General features: G+C 43.3%; 3 protein-coding genes across 3 annotated transcripts; 1 reads left to right on the plus strand and 2 right to left on the minus strand.

Moving 5' to 3' along the window:
- Window positions 1-1333: 1333 nt before the first annotated feature.
- LOC306700072 (uncharacterized protein) lies at window positions 1334-2520 on the plus strand. Its single transcript, XM_079164967.1, has 3 exons — window positions 1334-1413; window positions 1608-1694; window positions 1789-2520. The coding sequence occupies exons 1-3, from the start codon at window positions 1369-1371 to the stop codon at window positions 2377-2379; spliced, it is 723 nt and encodes a 240-aa protein (XP_079021093.1). The 5' UTR covers window positions 1334-1368; the 3' UTR covers window positions 2380-2520.
- Window positions 2521-4823: 2303 nt separating this feature from the next.
- On the minus strand, window positions 4824-13241 carry notchl (notch receptor, like). Its single transcript, XM_079165183.1, has 11 exons — window positions 13015-13241; window positions 12025-12169; window positions 11131-11463; window positions 10201-10421; window positions 9603-9927; window positions 8702-8877; window positions 8285-8346; window positions 7944-8067; window positions 7175-7272; window positions 6723-7054; window positions 4824-5826 (listed from the first exon to the last, which is right to left on the minus strand). The coding sequence occupies exons 1-11, from the start codon at window positions 13064-13066 to the stop codon at window positions 5316-5318; spliced, it is 2379 nt and encodes a 792-aa protein (XP_079021309.1). The 5' UTR covers window positions 13067-13241; the 3' UTR covers window positions 4824-5315.
- Window positions 13242-13818: 577 nt separating this feature from the next.
- LOC306699322 (uncharacterized protein) lies at window positions 13819-17728 on the minus strand. Its single transcript, XM_079163901.1, has 4 exons — window positions 17562-17728; window positions 16882-17215; window positions 15468-16103; window positions 13819-15054 (listed from the first exon to the last, which is right to left on the minus strand). Exons 2-4 carry the CDS (start codon window positions 17099-17101, stop codon window positions 14135-14137), a joined length of 1776 nt encoding a protein of 591 aa, XP_079020027.1. The 5' UTR covers window positions 17102-17215; window positions 17562-17728; the 3' UTR covers window positions 13819-14134.
- Between the last annotated feature and the right edge of the window lie 1347 nt (window positions 17729-19075).

A 19075-nucleotide genomic window follows, 5' to 3' on the forward strand; every position in this document is an offset into this window, starting at 1 on the left:
ATCTCGGTTGTCCTTGAAAACTACAGAATTATTAGACACCTAAATACTTAAATAGTAAAAGAGAGCTAGTTATGATCCGAAAACAGATAACACAGCGACTTGATCCAGTTTTGTTTACTGAATGTCAGAGACTGTCCTAATGTGCAAATGTGGGAGTAGCTCCTTCAACTCTTTCTCATGGGAAAATTGGTCATGGAGCTGCATTCACACTTTATTACGTGTTAGAATCGATACATCATAACAAAGAGTGTTTGAGGGAGAGGTGAATTTCGGGTTCCCACGCGTTGCGTGTCCAAAAGACATCATGAGATGTGCCTTTTGGTTTTAATCTCATTATTTGCATTTGCAGAACCGCGCGTAAAGGTCATTTAACGACATATGTGCTATTTTCTGCATAGTTTGCAGATTGATGATACATTAACAAATATGGTTTGAATTAAATAAGATATATGTAACTTTGAGCTGTAGTTTTTGATTTCGTTTTGTGTTTTATTGGCAAACAGAGAGACAACAGTGTAAGGACATGCGCATAAAAGAGTGGATTTTACGCAAGCCGAAACAGTCACCCTTGTTGCAGATGTTTGAATTAATGAGAACCTCATTCATTATTGAGTGAGTGAAAGGACGCTTATTCAAAAGGTTTTCTCGTCTCCACACTCCTTTTCTTCTGACGGTGTCGGCCCGAGGACGTGTCTCGTTTGGCCGTCCATAATAATGGTGCGAGAAGTCGCCCACGGACATTTGTCTGAGCTTCACGCTGTTTTGGCGGATGTTTATTGCTTCCCCTCACATATGTAAAACTAGACACACGAGCGGGTAACACCTTTCACATGCGCGTGCCGCTGACACTCAGCGGGGCAGCTGCACGTGCCTGAAGATTAGGGAAGGGTCGAGACGTGTCGTTCAGTCCGCATCGATCTTTGTCAAAATGTGTTAAAAGCAGACAATTAAGAAAATGTTTAAAAGGGGAATGTATACTTCAATGTATGATTGAATGAATACATATTTCACGTCTAACTTTATTTTAGTGCTTCATAAAAGCCTTCTCTTTTCCACTAACATATCCAACATTAACTTTTAAACTGGAGCAGACTGTCGGGAAAAAAAGAGTCACAACAAAGCAGACGTTCACTTGTAATGCTGAACATTTTAAAGACATAAACCACTTTGGTAAAACCTAAACTAAATCGTTAATCATGGAGTAGAAAAACCTGGAGTACAATAAAATCTGTGATCAGAGGTTGTGGGTGGAGCCTAACGTTACGCCCACCTATGGCATAAAAGCTGCCACAAACGTTTCTGATGTCACATTCAGCTTTGACTGAAACACCGGCAGAGTTGCAGCTATCAGCTTCTTGGAATACAATCATGAAATTGCTTCACGATTCAGAGGACGCAAAGGCCGACAGAAAGGTACGTGTATCATTCATGCCTTCACCTAATATTTCAGATCATTTCGTAGCCCAACACAGGCTCTGGTATCTGTATTGTCTGATGCACATTGCTTCGTAGGCTGGGACAAAAGCAGAACTGTTGAAAAGTCTGAAACAATTCCACATCTTAGTCTCATTTAACTCATCCATTCTACTCTCGCTTTTGTCTCGCAGAGTCTCAAACCTCAGGTGGAGAGACGTCGAAGGGAGCGAATGAACCGCAGCCTGGAGAGCCTGAAGACTCTTTTGCTACAGCAACAGGTAAAGACCGCAAACCTCGAGTGGTCCACTTGTTCAACGTCGACTTTTAGAGCAGGCTGTGAAACTGTTTATTAACTCCCTGTTTCTGTCCCAGGAAGCGTCTCAGCGCAGAGTGGAGAAAGCTGAGATACTCGAGCACACAGTCCTCTTCCTGCAGAACACTGCTGAAAGAAACAAGATAAGTGCTGAAGGCGGGGACGGTGGCGGAGGTCAGAAACACTCCTTCCAAGACGGCTTCTCCAACTGCCTGCAGAGAGCTGCTCAGTTCCTAGGGCCTGAGGGGAAAGGCCTGTGGCTCGGAGCAGCACTGGATGCGTCTCTTGCTGCTCGCTTTTCCCGCTCAGACACCGACCCTGCAGGTGTCCAAAGGAGAACCGAAGGAGCCCGTTCAGACTTTGATTCTGCATGCGCCCAAAGAAGAACCGAAGCTCGTTCCTCCTCCGGCTCCCTTCTTCTCAGGAAGTCCACCAGGTCGATTCTTCGGTTGCTGATACAAAGATCCGGGCACAGACTGTGCACGCCGGCCCTCACCACCGTACCACGTTGTGTTCAGACTCGTGGGGAATCGCAAAGCTCTGCCACATCAACTCCCCAACAGCCGCACAAAGTGGCGAGTCAAATGAGCAAACAGAGCCCGTCCCAGAGCCAACAGGTCAGCCAGTCAATGTGGAGGCCGTGGCCCTGATCACCACGCAGTGACTTCAGAAACTGAACTTTTAATGACTCTAATATGCTGATTTATGTGCACAAAATCAGAGCATGCGTTGTTTCCACAGGGACATTTTCCGTGCAATGTAGCCTGTTGAACTCGGGCCTCCTGTTTTTTGTAAAGTCTGATACATTTGTTGATATTGTAAATCTATTGCGACCAGACCAAGTGCTGCTACGGCCTTTACGGGCCGCCTCGTGTTCATTGTGTCACATATTGTGAAGTATTTTTGCACCTTTTAATTTATTCTATTTCTCATTTGCAAATAAACAAAAGGAAAAAAATCACTAAGTCTATATGCGTTCATTGATTGTTTGCTGGCACGTGTCTTGGGGGAGCATATGCATAAGTGTGGACTTGTGTGGTGGCACACACGTGAGGATGAGAGGCACCATGCGGTGACGTTTCACACAGTGGAATGAGCTTTTATCCTCACTGCTTTACTGGGAAAAACTATAACAAACATCAACTACATAATTCTATTCATACATCGTAGGGCATTTAATATTATACACCTATTTTTAAAGTAACTATATAAACCATTTTAACTAGAGGGGAAGCCGTGCGTAAATTGCCACCACCGTGCGTAATGTCAGATCTTACTAATCTAAATAAAATAAAAAAGTTTTGCAGGTGTAAATAGAGATTGTGTTGTTGTTATGGCCAAAAGTCGCTATTTGCTGCGTAAAGAATGTATTGTTGGCGTGCGTAAAACAGTTCTTAATAGACACTGCCCGATCATTTAATTGCATCAGTTTAAACCGAGTTTAAAGTCTCTCGATCTGTAGCTCATTTGCATTTCAACCGTCGGCAAATGCGCGTGGGAACGATGGATTTGTCTCCTCTCTGTGCCCCCCTCTCATGTATCCGTTTTAACAGGTAATAAAGCTGTAAATGCAGCACCATTTCCTCCTTTCCCATGGGAAAGAGTTTGAACTTTTGGCGTCTCTTTATCAGGAGAAATTTGACCCAGCGGTGATTGAAGCCAGGCTATACATTTAAACTTATATATATATAGTTTAAACATGAACTTTGACCTCTGCATGTCACCCATCATAAGCATTAAGAGCAGTGGGCTGCAGTAAAGCGTCTGGGGATTAACTTGAGGTTCAGTGTCATTAAAAAGAATGATGGCATTGTTGCGATGAGTCTAATTTCGATTTTGAAAAGCTCTTTTTGCCAGAAACTCTGGGTTGTTGGGGGAGAGCGTTTGATTCAAAAGGTGCTAATCCTGGCGACCCTTTGATCTACACAGGCGCGTGCAGGTGTGATTCAGGCACGAGCCAGCTTTGCATATTTAACCTCATCAATTCGTGTGAATTACAGCTCAACAGAAGTCGCTGGTGCGGAGGTTTTTCTCAGTCCTGTTTGCCTCTTGTTCTATGTTTAGATCAAATCTTAAAGTGTTCGAACAAAAAAACGTTAATTAAAATGTTAGTGGCAATAGGCTACATAACGTTTCAAAACATATAAAAATGGAATATTTGTATTTTAAAATTTAATTCGGTGATTGGAAAAACATACCAGGACTATTTACATAATTTCTAATATAGATTATAACATTTATTATTATAGCACTCAAAGTTGGGTACATTTTTAAACATTGCTCATTGTATTTGGCTACTTTGTCCACAATAAAAACACCAGTATCACAGGAAAAGGTCAGCCATTTTGTTTTTATGGCCCAAATCTCAAATGTATCCAAGTTTAACCAAGGAAACAGAATGTCATCAGTTGGAATGTGATGCATTGTAGAATGTTATGAAGCAAGCTGTGAGGTGTCATCTGTCTACAGATAAGAACTTATCATATTTATACATATACACAACCCATAAATAATGGAGGACCACAATATTAAGACATCTGACATCCCTCTGAAGTCGCCAGCTGCTCCTCTGGAAGCAGATACAAACGGGCGATGCATAGTAGGACTTTTTTCCCAGGAAAGTGGCTGCCGGCCTGGGACTCCACCGCTGCCACAAGCCTGTGGTTTACAGATCTCTGGTTGAGGACGGTCAGTCACCAAACCGAAGGGACTCTAAACTTTGGAGACTTCCAGAGTATGGACTGGTATATCAGGTTGCTGGGAGCTTTTCTACCATCCTACCTGATTATTACGGCTGGGAATCTCACCGACGGGGCTGATCATCTGTACTCTGTTCATAATGTCATAATGTCATCCTAATAAAAAAGATGACAACATTTTGTTTGTCATGACTTTTTGGTCGTATTCATCACTTGTATTTTGAAAATGATCCTGATATTCCACTTCACGTTTGATCAAGTTGTGATGTTTGATCATTGAACATTGGTTTTGCAAGTAAAATAAGAAAAGTACACCGATTCATAATAAACACTTATGCTGACTACGACGCAAGCGGATTTGGAAATAACATTAAAAATCCATATAGTTAGCATGAAACGTCACTTTATTGCATGAATCAGCAGGATTCTGACATCTTTGTGCAACCATGCACATGTTTTCTTTTTAATAATTTCTCTTTGAATGTTTCCGGAATAATCAGAATACAACCCATTAGATGTCAAGACAATGTGAATATATTACAATATCTGGCAACAAGATTCACAAGATGTGGCAGTTTCAGCTTGACTGTGGCCTTCATCACATGGCATCTCAGACATGTTGCTTTATTAACTATTTGACAGAAAATATACAAAGGACATTAAACCCCCCTTAGTAAAAAATATAACAATAATAATTTAGGTCAGGCTGAGTGAAAACTGGGGAGGGGCTGCTGTGTTTGAACTCTATCAGGCCACACCCATCAGATGCGTATTGAATAATAATTAATATCTCAATATAGCTTCATTGAAAGTCATTATCTTATGTTCTTCGATGCTATTCTTTTGGGATGAATGGAAAGGCAGCTGAAGTTGTGTTACTGGTTTCTCTACAAGGCTGTTTGTGTGGAGTCAGATGTGATGTTTGACCTCTCACCTCTGGATTTCTGCTCTAAATGTGTTGAACTCACCGCTGCTTGCTCTGCTCTACTGGGATTGTCGCCAATCACAACTGGCCGGCGTTCCGATTGGGCGGACGCATGTGTGGGAGGTGAAACAACCACTCTTTCTATGTGCTCATTGGCTGTTCTGTCTGTCACAATAACATAATTGGGCTCTGGCTGGTGGGCACTGGAGCGGCGCTGCAATGCATGCTGGGTGCAGGAAAAGGAACGCTGCCGAGGGGCAGGCTGGGGCGACAGGAAGTGAGGCGTTGCAGCTCTGGGGACTTCCTGATGCCTATCACGATCCTCGTCTTCCGAGGTCACCTCCTGCAAGGTGCTGATTGGCCGAGGGGAGCGGCCCATGACTCTCGGCGGGACCAGCGCTGTTGCTGATTGGTTGAGCTGCGGCCGCCAGTTCTGAGGGCAGGGGTACTGCACTCGGCTCATCGACCAATCACTGACAAGACAAGAAGGTCATCACAACATTAGACTGCCACACAGTAACATAGGGGTTTATCCCATAAAATATAAATGTACACTTACATCTTGAACTTAACAGTGTCTTTGAATGCACCGCCAAAGAAGTCTTTTCAGAACAGTAACTGCATTAACACAAGACTCTAAACGCAACTTTTCTTTTTTTATTTACAAAAAGCTACATAAAAACTAAATTTGCACTCTGATGGATTACTTCTCTCAAGGAGTGTTCAAGTTGCAGAGAGCTGATGTTTCCACTTGCTGATTGTGTAGAGCGTCCGCAATAATTCCTTCCCATGTTTTTGTTTTGTTTTGAAGACGAGACAATCAGCGAGAAGATTGTCTTTTTCTATGTAGTTTGTCTTAATGCTGCTGCAGTAAAATGAGTTTTTTGAAAGGGAAACTGGTGTTCTGAAACACTACCGCTTTTATCCACACGGACCGCCTAAATCAACACAAAATGAAAGTTCCTCGTCGTAGCTTTAACACTGAGAATACTGCTTCACTGCAAAGCATAAATAACAATTGTTAACCAAAATATGGCGCTAACTCTCAATATAGTAACATATATTGTTATAGAACCCAATAGCCACCCTCCTTATTTTGTACACACGTGTATGATATGTTTGTATCTCGTGATTTTGTTCAATCAATACTCAATCATTTGTGTTCAGTTCACTATCATGTGCAACTAAGAAATCCTCACATTTTAAAAAGTGGAACTGGGGAGAGTTTGGCATTTTTGCTTGAAAAATGATCATCAGATATTATATTAATTTTGTGTTGATGGACTAATCGGCTACATTTCTCACTCACTCATCTGGTGGCACATAATCAGAAGGCAGATACGGAGACACGGTCTTGCTGAAACCTTACTTTTGTGGAGGTGGCGTCATATCTCGATGCCCTATGATCCCAGAGAAGGAGGCACTTCTTCCGGGCATGCCCTGAGATCCGACCCACGGCGAGTACATCAGCGCGCGCTCCTCCCACAGCATGTCGTTGGCCGCGTCGACGGGAACGGGCCCCCTCTGAATTTGGTGAGCCAACAGGAGTTCCAGGACCTGGTGGTGAATGCCCTCCCTGGCCACGTCGCTCGGACGACGTCCTCTCCGATCGTGCAGCTCGAGGTTGGCGCCGTGAAGGAGGAGAAGTCTGGCCGTATCATAGCAGCCATGGAGGGCGGAGAGGAAGAGCGCCGTCTCGCCCTACAAGAGAAATAAACGTACGTCTGTGATGTCTGGAGGATATAAATGAAACAGGCAATGTGCAGCTTTAAACACGCAAGTCAGGGTTCTTATAGTGATAAAGAAACAGTCAGAACTCACCTTGTTGTCTTGCAGGTCCACAGCCGACCCATAGCGAATGAGGGTCCTTGTTAGGGTGAGATGGTTTACTGAGCATGCCCAGTGCAGGGCTGATCTCCCTGAGAGAGACAGCGTGAGTGGAGGGGAGGCAAGGGGGAAGAAGGGAGGGAGTAAGTCAGCCAATGAACAACCATTACACAACAGAGTCGAGCCCAAAGTGGTGAAGAGAGGGGGAATGGAGGGATGTAGAAATTGTTTCAGATGAAGTGAGAAAGAGAGACAAGACAGGAAAAAGAACAAGAGCTGTAAACAGAGGTAGAGAGAGAGACAGCGAAAGCGAGGAGAAAGATGAGCATCAAAGTCAACGTGTGCATCGACCCGAGTTTGAGCACTAGAGCACATTAACTTTGATCTGAGTCAGAGGAGGGCAGCAGGGGAGCTGGAGGAGGAAGAGGAAGAGGAAGAAGAGGAAGAGATGGAAGCCATGGAGACATGAGCACAGGACGGGAGAGGAGGGACACAAAAAAGAGGATGTGAGAGAGACGGGGTAAGTTACACCAGTTACTCAGCCCCTCAGTGTACAGGTGTCAGAAAATAATATCCGGGCTCAAGAGCTCTACATGTTGCTTTCCTCCAAGGTGAGCTTCAACCCAGTCATTGCACGTGGACAGGTACGTTTAAGAAAAGGCACCAAGCTGTACATGCAAATTCTATTTGACTGAGGCTTTTGGGCTGAGTCAGACTTTCAGGTATCAAACTAATATTAGTAACTGTGACATGGATGCATTACCTGTATGATCCGTGTTGTTGACCGGTACTCCCGCTCGCAGCAGCTCCAAGACCACTCTGTCCAGCCCGCTGCGCACCGCTCGGATCAGAACCACGGAGCCATCCGGGCCACACCACTCTGCCGACTGCCAACACAACAGAGCCATGAAGAATATATAGAAACACGCATACATATAATAAATATTTCAAACCCAAATATGAAACAGTTTAAGCCTTGAACAGTGTGGTCTACAAAAAAAACAAAGAAGGAGAATGAAAAATACAACTCCAATGGTTAAAGTCCTAAATAACATGGATGAACTAAAAAGAACAAAACATTTAAAACAAAAACTAAGGACAGACCTGCTGAGGAGGACTGAGCAGAGGAGGAGGAATGGCGTTTCTCTCCCATCCTCTAGGTGGAGCTGAGGGAGAAGAGAACACATTTGAGATGGAGCTCCAACTGACAAGTGTAAGAATTGTAATATACAAATACTCAGTACGGTATGTAATGATGAGTCCTGTTTGACAGTAAAGGCTGTATTTCAGTATTGTACATGTAGTATTTATGGAGACAATATGTGTTATTATTATTAGAAATCTACAGATTATTTTCTTGATTGATCATGTGGTATATAAAAAGTGAAAAAGGCTCAAGGGGACATCTTCAAATGGTTTATCCGACAAAATAAAAAAATAAAAAAAGATTAAGAAAAGATAAGAAAAAGCTAAGAATGAGTGAGTAGATGAATGAATGAATGTTGAACCATTGAACCTTACGTTGTACAGGTCTGCGGGGCTGTGAGGCTCCAGCCCGGTAGTGTTTCTGCTCCTGGCTCCTGTGGTCACAGATGGAGGCGTCCTCTTGTCGCCTGGAGCATCTCGCGTTGATGTCTTCCATTGAACTCTGGGTAAAGTCCGTGTCACTTCCTATATCCTGGTCCCTTTTGAGGGGTCTGGAAACCAAAAGCACAGTTTTGATCAACGCGTTAGGTTAACTGCTGTGGTTTCCATGTAATCAAGAGTCACCCGAGAGCTCTGCAACATGCGCGGGTTGGTAGTCTTTGAGGGAATGGAACAGGATCCTGAAACATGACGGGGCTTAAAGATAAGTATTGTTTCACAGACCTAAGTGAGCTGTGGTCACTCACAAGCTTTTCTAAACTATATTTGACAGAATGACAGTAGAGAGGGATAGGAAAGAAATGGAAAAAGAGGGATTCATGACATGCGACAAAGGTTCCTGGCTCGACTGATGATTAATCAATTAAACATAAAATCTTCAGAATAAAAATGTTGCTCAACAGTAAAAAAAAAACATCATGGCACCAGTCACAAACCCAAAGCTAATTGTTTGCAATTATATAAAATAGGAATAAGCATCAAATATCTACATTTGAGATGTGGGAACCAGGAAATGGTTGGCATTGATTTAATGAGTGCTTTTCTGCTTCCGTTCAGTACAACATAACTATATACAATATATACTGTATGTGAGGAAGAAAAGTGAAAAACAAATACAGGATAAAGGTAATATCCAACTGATTAGCAGGAAAAAGTGCCATTCAGCCTTTTTGAAAACTACTCATGTCTCCATTGTTTTATATTTGTCTGCATGACATCATCCCTCCAGCAGACAAAACATCCTCTCTCATGTCTTTCAACGCAGCTTGTGTCTCACCGCATCCGAATGGCGTCCTCCCCCAGCGGTTCCCTCCTTCTCTTTTTCTCTGCCTCCTTCGCTTTCTTCTTTTTCCTCAAGCTGCTCTTCTCTTTGTCTCTGCTGGATCTGACCCGCTGCTCTTGGTTGGCTGCGTGCGGCGCCGAGGCCTTGGGTTTGGGGTCGTTGTCTGTGACCGTGGACCGGTGTCTCACCCTGTTACCGCCTTCCCTCAGCGCCCGCTGCTGCCTCACCCTCCTCACCACCAGGAACGCCACCAGGGCGAGCACCAGCAGCAGGCCGATCGCTACGGCAATCACGGCCCACAGCCACGCAGGGGTCGGCTCTTTGAGAGGAAGAACGGAAAATGGATTTTACTACTAGGGAGGTCGGACATTTTGTTAAGGAAAAAGTGATATCAAGATACTTGATCACACCGATCCTAAACTGTCCAAAAAAATACAACAAATACATTCTTATTTATCTCTGCCTCTGACATATTGTAGATGTTTGAACAACTCAAACATCTACACACTGGAAACAGAAAGGTGTTTTATAGTGTTTTGTTTGGATGACAGTCAAAGGATGTGTGTGTGGGAGACAGGACCTGTGAGCCTACCTTTGACTTCCTCTTTCACCGTTTCCTCCTCTCTGCTTCCTATTTCCTCTCGGACACCCCTAATACTGACGACGGCCTTCAGCTCCGGGAGGGTGGGGAACGAGCCGGGCTTCAGCAACATTACGGCGCGCAGGAAACTGGCTGCCTCAGTGGCATAGGGGAAGCAGGTAGAGAGCAGACGGGAGCACGGCCTGTTGTCCACTTGGAGGAAAAGGAGGCATCTAGGAAAGAGTGAGAGAAAGAGAAACACTAGGAAAGAGCACTTACATCATTTCATTAGTTTTGTCTGGACATGTCGGCTGAATAAAATCTAGAAGCATTTAAAACCATATTCTATTTTGACAATTTTTTGATATAAAATATGTCCTCCTTTAACCACACAAAATAAAGAAAATCAACTAAATGCAATTCTGAGATAGCTTAACACACATGGTTATTGACATTTATATCAGTATTTATACCAGTCTCCCTGTTCAGACTGCCTTACTGAACTTAGTGGAGTTCCCCAAGGTTCTATACTTGGCCTCCTTATTTTGTCTTTACATAAATCATTTCGGTGACAAAAGTATGATGTTATTTTAAATAACAACTTATGTTGTTATGTTATGTCTTTGTTAAAACAAAGAAGAAGACAATAGAAGCTGTAATACATATTCTAGGTATTTAGCTTGATGAAAGTCTATAAGGGGGAACCACAAAAGGATTTAAACTGATAAATACGATATCTTCTGCTGAAATCAAGACTATTTTATATTCTATGGTAAATTACTCCTTTTTCAATTGTCTCCTTTCTTAGTCTAATTGTCGCCTTATTTTAGTATTGTCTGTCTTGAGTATTGTTTTGTCTGTTGCCTGATTTTTTTGTTTTGTTTTATTCAAAAGCGGTTTCCAACGATACTCACTATTTTTCACAGTTCACTCAGCACCTACCCATTCGAGTCAGCCGCAGATGCCTGAGTCAGCAGGTTGGCGAGCTGCTGGGCGTCGAAGTCAAACAAGTTCCTGTCCATGGCGAGAGGAGCGGACCCTCTCAGTCTGAGCGGCGACTGGAGGAGGACGCTGAGCGCCCAGAGCAGGGAGCTGTTGGAGAAGGCTCCACGTTGTTGTGGGAGGCTGGCGTGAAGGACCAGGGTGCCTTTGGCCCACAGGGGGCTCTGGTGCGTGAAGCAGTCGCTGCCGTCCCATCCACAGGCGGCGCTGTCGCATCCCTGCTCGCAGTGGGAGTTGGCGTAGTGGTCGCGGCAGTACTGGATGTGGCCCGGACTGAGAGTCATGATGGAGAGGAATGAAGAGATGTAAAGGGACAGAATAAGAGATTTGGCAAAAAATCCCCTCAAGGTCCACTTACCATCTTTTTTTTTCTCAACCAGAGCTTTCAACCAAGACCATAAGATGTGGTATTTGGCTGTAAATGTACTATTTTCAAAGAGAGTATAAGGATTTCTTGTATGCACAGAGTACAATTACTGAGACTACTACTTTTATAGTACTATTATGTTGCCTGCACCTTGATACCAAAGAAAAAGTTTATGAATTTCACTATTTTATTCTCCTTTGCACATGTGTACTGGTTAATGGCAATAATAAGTGATAATAATGGCATAAAAAACATCCCAAAACCTAAATTGATTTGTTTAAAAAGTTGCAAATTTGAATACAAATCATGGAAGCAAGACCTAAACCAGCATACAACAACTCAAAAGGGCAACCATGACTGGTTTTGAGTAAGCCAATGGAAACATGAAATTATTTAATTCACAACATTCTCTATGAAGCTAAGAAAGCTTTCTATGGGTCCATGACAATGAAAATTAAGTATTTTACTTGCAGTGGCCCCTGTCCTTCAGGCAGTCGAAGCCGTCTCTGAGGCACCCGGGCTCCGTACAATCTCTGTCACATGACCCGTCTCCAAACTTGTCCTTACACTTTCTATTGACTGGACACTGACCCCACGGATCACCAGACGCAGCTGTGGGGACAAGCGCACATAAGGGCGAAAAAAGGGTCACAAGGTTGCACATAAATTCTGATCTTTTTAACGGCAAACATCCCTTCCATATTCACATGTGCACAGTTGGCATTTCATTAGGTCTTGCAGATTCATTTCCCCACACAAACGGTTGTGTTATCGCAGGACCGACTCACCCGCACATTCAAACCACTCATTGTCTCAGAGCATTAGCTAACTGTTCATAACAATGCAGGTCAAGCCATGAAAGGTGGGTCCTGATACGGGCTGTTAAAAAGGGAAACAGGAAATGGGCCTGACATAAACAGGAAGTTTCCAGGAGAAGCGAATAGCAACAGGAAATGGAGTGGGCCGGGACTCGGTAAAGGTTGAAGGTCGCCACCGTGGCAACGAGGAATGTGATGGAGTCGGACAATGGGCTTGGCAGGTGTGTGCGGGAACATTAATTCATAGCAGCCAAAAAAAAAAAATGCATGAACAATAGAGCTGAAATTAGACATGTTAGGTGTTTAACACTTGTTTAGCTTGATCAGCAAAGAGAGCTTTCCTGGAGCAGGAGGGATACACATTTTAATATAATATTAATAATAAAAAAATACTTTTCCCTTTGTACTTAACAGAATATTACAAAAGGTTAAATTCACATCTACAATGAGCCATAATATTATATTGTAAACCACATGAAGCTACAAATCACTACTTAAAAACCTTAATAATTAGTTACAGCTACAATAATTAGTCTACAGCCACAGGATGCAGTTTCACTCCACTTGGAACAGGTGATGTGTTTTCGCGTTTGTACGAAAGAAAGATCAATCTGTGGAGAATCGGGCCGGCAGCCTCACCTTGACACGTCCAGCTCAGTCCCAGCAGAACAAACAGCCTCAGAGCCAACATCTTCAGGGTTGTTCACCTCTCTCTTCTCTGCTCAGAGGACTCAGCAGTCCAGTCCAGCTGTTCTGTAAACCCTGCCTCTGATCTCCGGGAGCTGCCGCTGCGACTCACAGTGTTTCACACTTATCTGTAGCTCTGTGGTGTTGCTGTAGTCCCACTGCTCACCATGAACTCTAAAGTAAAGTTACCCGATCCCATCACCGCCGCCACCACACCACCACTTGCACCAACAACTTCCAACACCGCCACCACCACCCAGCCCACTTTGTTCACTCGCTCTTTCTTTTTTTTTCAGAGGCCCTGCGGATATCTGGACAACTTCCTGCCACTGTGTGGAGAAGAATAGGAGGGTGATGACTGTATGAGTGTGTGTGTGTGTGTGTGTTTGTATTTGTAGCCTGCCCTGTGTCTCAAGTTGAAAACACACAGTATGGGGCATGTGAGCTGTTAAGAGGAGCCGTTATTTGAATGTGTAAAAAGTTACAGGGTGTGGGGGGGAACGGCATGGTTTGAATTTGACCTTTACAAACGACTCTGTAAACCGCTTCTGTTGTTCTTATTCGATCCACAAAAGAAAATAGAGCACTTCGGGCCCAAATGGCTCTTTGTCAAGCACAGAGTGAAATAAATAGGAACCAGTAACTCAATCAGTCTGCAGTGTTTCAAGTCCTTTAAGGCATTTGACTTTGACCCTTCACATGACACTTGAAATTGAAATCCCGAACAGTAGATCGACAGATTTTTCTACGCACATTATGAAACATTTTTGTTTTAGCGTTGAACTTACAGTATAATGATGCTTGACAAAGAATCTCATGAGAACTGACATCTCAAGGAACAACAAAGCTTTCTCCACTGTAAAAAAACTACAATAATTGTAGTGTTTAAATAATTCCACTCAGCTGCATGAAGACTGAACTGCTTCAGCTAGTGTGAGCCTGGAAGAAGCAACCGCCGTCTGTGCTGAACAGGATTGAATGAAAGTCAAGATCATTTTGGAATTCAACTCTCAACGTATGTTGTAAGTAATGAAGTAACCAACAAGGAGCAATGAACTCCTTTAATCCCTCTCTACTGGTTACCCGCTTTCTCTGTTTGAGGCCCTGGAGCTCCTCTTTCCAAGCAGTACTCCTCCCAAAGCTCATTGAACAAATTCCCGGTCGCACCGAAGGAGCACCCTTGATCCCTCTTTGGGTCACAGAGTCCCAAGTCCATCTTTTTAAATACGGTGCAGAAAACCTGCCGAGAGAGCGCCGTCGTCTTCCTCTCCGAGCAGTGGTTGTAGTAGTGCCTGTACACCTCGGACATGTTCGAGAAGACCGGCTCCAGATACAGCTTGGAGACGGACGTGCCGCAACAGTATGAGGGAACTTTGGGCAAACTCTCGAGGAACTCATTCAGGACTACATGCTCGGAGGCTTTACGGGACTTCCTCTGCGTTTGCTTCTTGGAGGATTCCTCTGAATCGTCCTGCTGAGACGCATTCTGTGCCCAGTTGAGCACTGACCACTCGCCAATCCCCAAAGTGGAGAGGAACATCTTTTTGCAAACCTGTTTCCTGTCACCGTCGGCCATCAAATGATACCGCATCGACACCGACCTTCTCGACTGAGTCCACGGCGCTCGGGTTCTTTCCACCGGGTCGCAGTCGACTAATCCGGACACGTAGATCTTCCTCTGAGCCCAGGTCATGCACTGCCAGAACCCCGTGAACAGCTCGTTCCTCGTTTCGTCGCTGAAGTCGGCACAGAAGCGGTTGGATGCCCTTCTGCAAGCGCTGGACGTGCATCTCGACCCCATTGTCCTCTGACCTTTAGTTGTGGTCGAGCCGTCTTTCTTACATTTGCTGACGTACGGTTTCCCTTCCATCCTGAGTTGCTTCTGTCGATTTTGCTTCCACGTTAGCGGCTTGGCGACTCTGGATTTCTTCCTGGCCGACCCCTCTGGCTCTGGAGGCCTGTCTTTGTCTCTGTCAGTGGCATTCACTCGCTCTGCAAAAACAGATGGGAAGTAACATGAACACGTATGAGATACACTTTAGCGTAACGGCAAAAACCACGGAAAATAATGGTTATTTGATAAATGCACTAAGCAGGGCTGCAACTATCAATTATTTTCACTCTCAAATGATCCATTGATTAGTTTTCCAGTTAATATGGTCTTTAAAATGTTTTTTTAAATGTCTAACAGACAGTTACACAGTTTGTTTTTACCAACTAGCAGCTATACCCCTAAAAGCAATCAATTTAAAATGACGTATACCAGAAAAAAGCATAAAATCCACACATTCCAGGAGCTGCAACCAGCAAATGTTTGGCATTTCTTTCCGTGATACACAACTGATTATCACGTAGTGCAGCAGTTGCAGCCTCACAGCTTTCTTTAGTAAGTATCTGACACTCACCCAGGTTAGCATTTGCAGTTTTACTGACAGTAGAAGAAGCAGGGTTCTGTTGTGCACACTGAGGGACAGCCTGCCTCTTTTCTAACTTGTGTTCTTTTGATTCGTTCATTGTTGTTGCTTCTTTCTGCGTCCAGTTGAGCACGGACCACTCTCCTATCCCCAGAGTGGACAGGAACATGTTTTTACACACTTGTTTCCTTCTGCCGTCCACCATCAAGTGATAGCGGAGGGAAACTGACCTCCTCGACTGCGATCCCACCGCCCGAGACCTTTCCACGGGGTCGCGGTCCACTTGTTCTGCTACGTAGAGTTTTCTCTGAGCCCAGTTCATGCGCTGCCAGAAATCGTCAAACACTTTCTCCCGGGCCTCCTCGTCCATCTCGTTACAGAGGCGGTTCGAGGCCTTTTTGCATGCGTTGGAGGTGCACCTCGGTCCGATTGCTCTCGGATGTTTTGTCACAACCTCGCCGTCTTTCTTTCGTTTGCTCACGTACGCTTTACCCTCCATCCTCAGCTGTTTCTGCTTGTTTTGCTTCCAGTTTGATGGATCTCCCACTTTGGCTTTGGGCTTTTTCCTTCCATTCCCGGCCTTATCCATATCAGTGGTTCCATTTTTGGCAGCTGTATTAAGGAGCACTGAAAAAAAAAAAACACAACAAAAAGTTCTTCAATATTAAAATACTTGTGCTTAGTTGGAAATTATATATTTGGTTTATCAAACACAAAATGATGGTTAGGAACTGCAACAGCCTGCAGAAAGATAACACACCCATCTCATGATCCCCCTTTGTCTTTACTGCTTGCAATATATAAAATAAGACTTTGTTGTACACGTATGTGGAGAATATGAAACGACACATTCCATCAAATAAAGCTAGATACTGTCAGAGAATTACAATGTCATCGTCATTGCAAGAAAGCTGTTTGTGCTACTTGCGTTAAATGAAAAGAAGCTGGATTATATTTATATATATTACAAATAAATAAACAGCATCTATCCCAGTTATTGTGACACTGGTACATGTTTATCATAATCTGTGTCGTTAACTTTTCCTCATTGAGGTTAAATGATTATATAAGAAAAGATAAAACATTATTCATAACATTGCTGTGCAGCAGTTGCAGTAGAAAAGGGAAAGAATGCAAGATAACAGAAACAATAAGGTGCAAATCCAAAATGTATGCAATACACACAATGCCAAAATCATGTTAACGGTATGCATCATGAAAACATTAACAGGTTAATGGCAGGGGTCAGTCTAGGTGGAATTCACTCTTCTGTGAGTGGATTTGTGGTAGTAATGTGTAAAAAAAAGCTAAAAATATAATATTATGCTTTTACAGGATGTAAGCGAGCATTCACAAAATTCAAACACGCCAGTTCACAGTTACAACAGCAACAGCTGTTACTTACTGGTGTCAGCACCCAGAGGACTCACGCTCAGCAGAGGAAACTGAACCATCTGTGGCTCTATCATTACCGAGAGCGACCTTTTTTTGGACGGTGCATGTTTGTGCATGTCAGATTTCCTGCTGGCATCAGTGACGTGCAGATGTTCTGGATGAAATAGCACACACACACACACACACGCTTTATAATAATAACTGCCGTGTTTCTTTACAGAGGCACTCATACACACTTGGAGGGATGTGGTGCCGCCCGAAAGTCTCAGTGACTGTGGGTCTGTGAACAGGGCGGTCGCTGGTGGGTTTGGGATGGAGACCAATATCCTCCATGGCTGCAATGGCTGAAACACAAGAACCAGGTTGTTCGTCTTTGCATCAAGAAAAAAACAATGACATGCATTTTTTTAAGGCCTGTTAAAACACCGCTCATGCATAAAGATAGACAACAAAGCCATGTGTCTCAATCCAGATGTTTCAGCAGCTGAGGTAGAAGTAGGCGTTGCAGGCCTGACAGTCACAGAGCAGGGTAAGCAGAAACGACTGTAACGGTGTTTATAGCGACATTTAGTCTTATCATTATTACTATTTAACTTAATGTGCACCATACGCTAAGTCTAACTCTTCTTGCATGCTAAACTTAGACAAACAACCCTTTAAAAAGGGACGCATCGTGTCGGCTTTGCTCACACAGTGTTATACATCTGAAGACGTCTCGTAGACCCGTCGGTTCCATCCAGAGCAGATCACGCGTTGCCCCGCGGGCCGGCTGTTCGCTCCGCCACGGCTCCGACAGCGAGACGCGAACATCTGACAGCTCGGCTCGCTCCGGTTAGCTCACGTTTTATTTTGCTAGATGTCTTTAACTGGCGGAACTGCGGAGCTTCCCCACACTGGCAGCTGCCATGTCTGAGCATGCGCACTGGCCTTCAAGGCAGAAATAGGAGGTTTGTGTTCTAAAGAAAATAAATACCGTCACACAACAACAACAACAACAACAATTGTGATAGTAAGAACAACAATAATGGCAATAATATTAATAATGTGTCGTTTGTTTTGCAGTGGTAGAGCAAGTATTCTGATGTAGCATGTACTACAGATATGTAACATGTTGTGTTCAAGTAAAAATCCTAGTCTGAATTTTACAAAGTGCAAATGTGCTAAAAGCACCAGAAGTAAAAGCACCCGTTATACAGAACAGCTGCTGCCAGTGCATTTATCATTATCATCGTGGTGGAAGATCCTTTGCTTGACAAATGTATCAATACATCAATCTAAAAATACTCAATTACAAGTAAACGTGCTACATTCAAAATGCTACTTGAGTAAATGTACTCATTATGCTGAGTGACAGCTGTATCAGGGTTTTACTAATATCATGAAGAAGAAGTATTCAGATCCTTTACTTAAGTAAAAGTATTAATACATGAATGTAAAAATACAGAACTCAGAATGTATGCAAAGTGTTTGAAGTAACTTGTTGAGCAGAAAGCATAGCCCCATGTGACTGACTGACATATTATAACATATCATTAGACTGTAATACTGATGCATCCACACTGCAGCATCTTACTGTTTTAGCTGGTTGAGGAGGCGCGACTATAAACTACAGTTATTAAAATAAAGATTAAGATTTGACACAAAATAGTTAAATTTAGCCTCATGTCGATCACCTACAACTGTAGAATACGACATATTAATTCCTCCCCATTAACAATACTGAGCCTCTTTCTGTTTGTCTGGACACTATAGGCTGTATAAATAAACAGGCTTTCCTTCCATTTAATCTGTCAAAAATGTACATTATGTTTTTAAAATACATGAAAGGAAACGTGTTAATTATAAGTGATGTATGGGGGGTTTCACACATGCTGCTTAAAACAGTAAGAACAGATATAGCTTTGCTCTTCTCATCCCACAAACATGAAAGCAAGAGGAAGGAAGGAAGCTATCTGGGAGTTCAACGCTTCTGTTGGGGGTTTCTTTGTCTTAACTCAAGGCAAGAATAACCAACTGGGAAAAGCAGGCAACTTTGTAAAGAAATGTGAACCACTAAATAGAAACTCCATATGGAATTCAATCATTATTCATTTTATTATTTATACCAGTACTTTTCTGTTATATATATCAAATGCCTTCAATAAAAATGGCATATAGCATGCATACATATAGGGTCCAAACAACAAATGTTTGCCCCATGGGCG

The sequence above is a fragment of the Pholis gunnellus genome (genome assembly GCF_910591455.1).
Source record: "Pholis gunnellus genome assembly, chromosome: 8".
Lineage (NCBI taxonomy): Eukaryota > Metazoa > Chordata > Actinopteri > Perciformes > Pholidae > Pholis > Pholis gunnellus.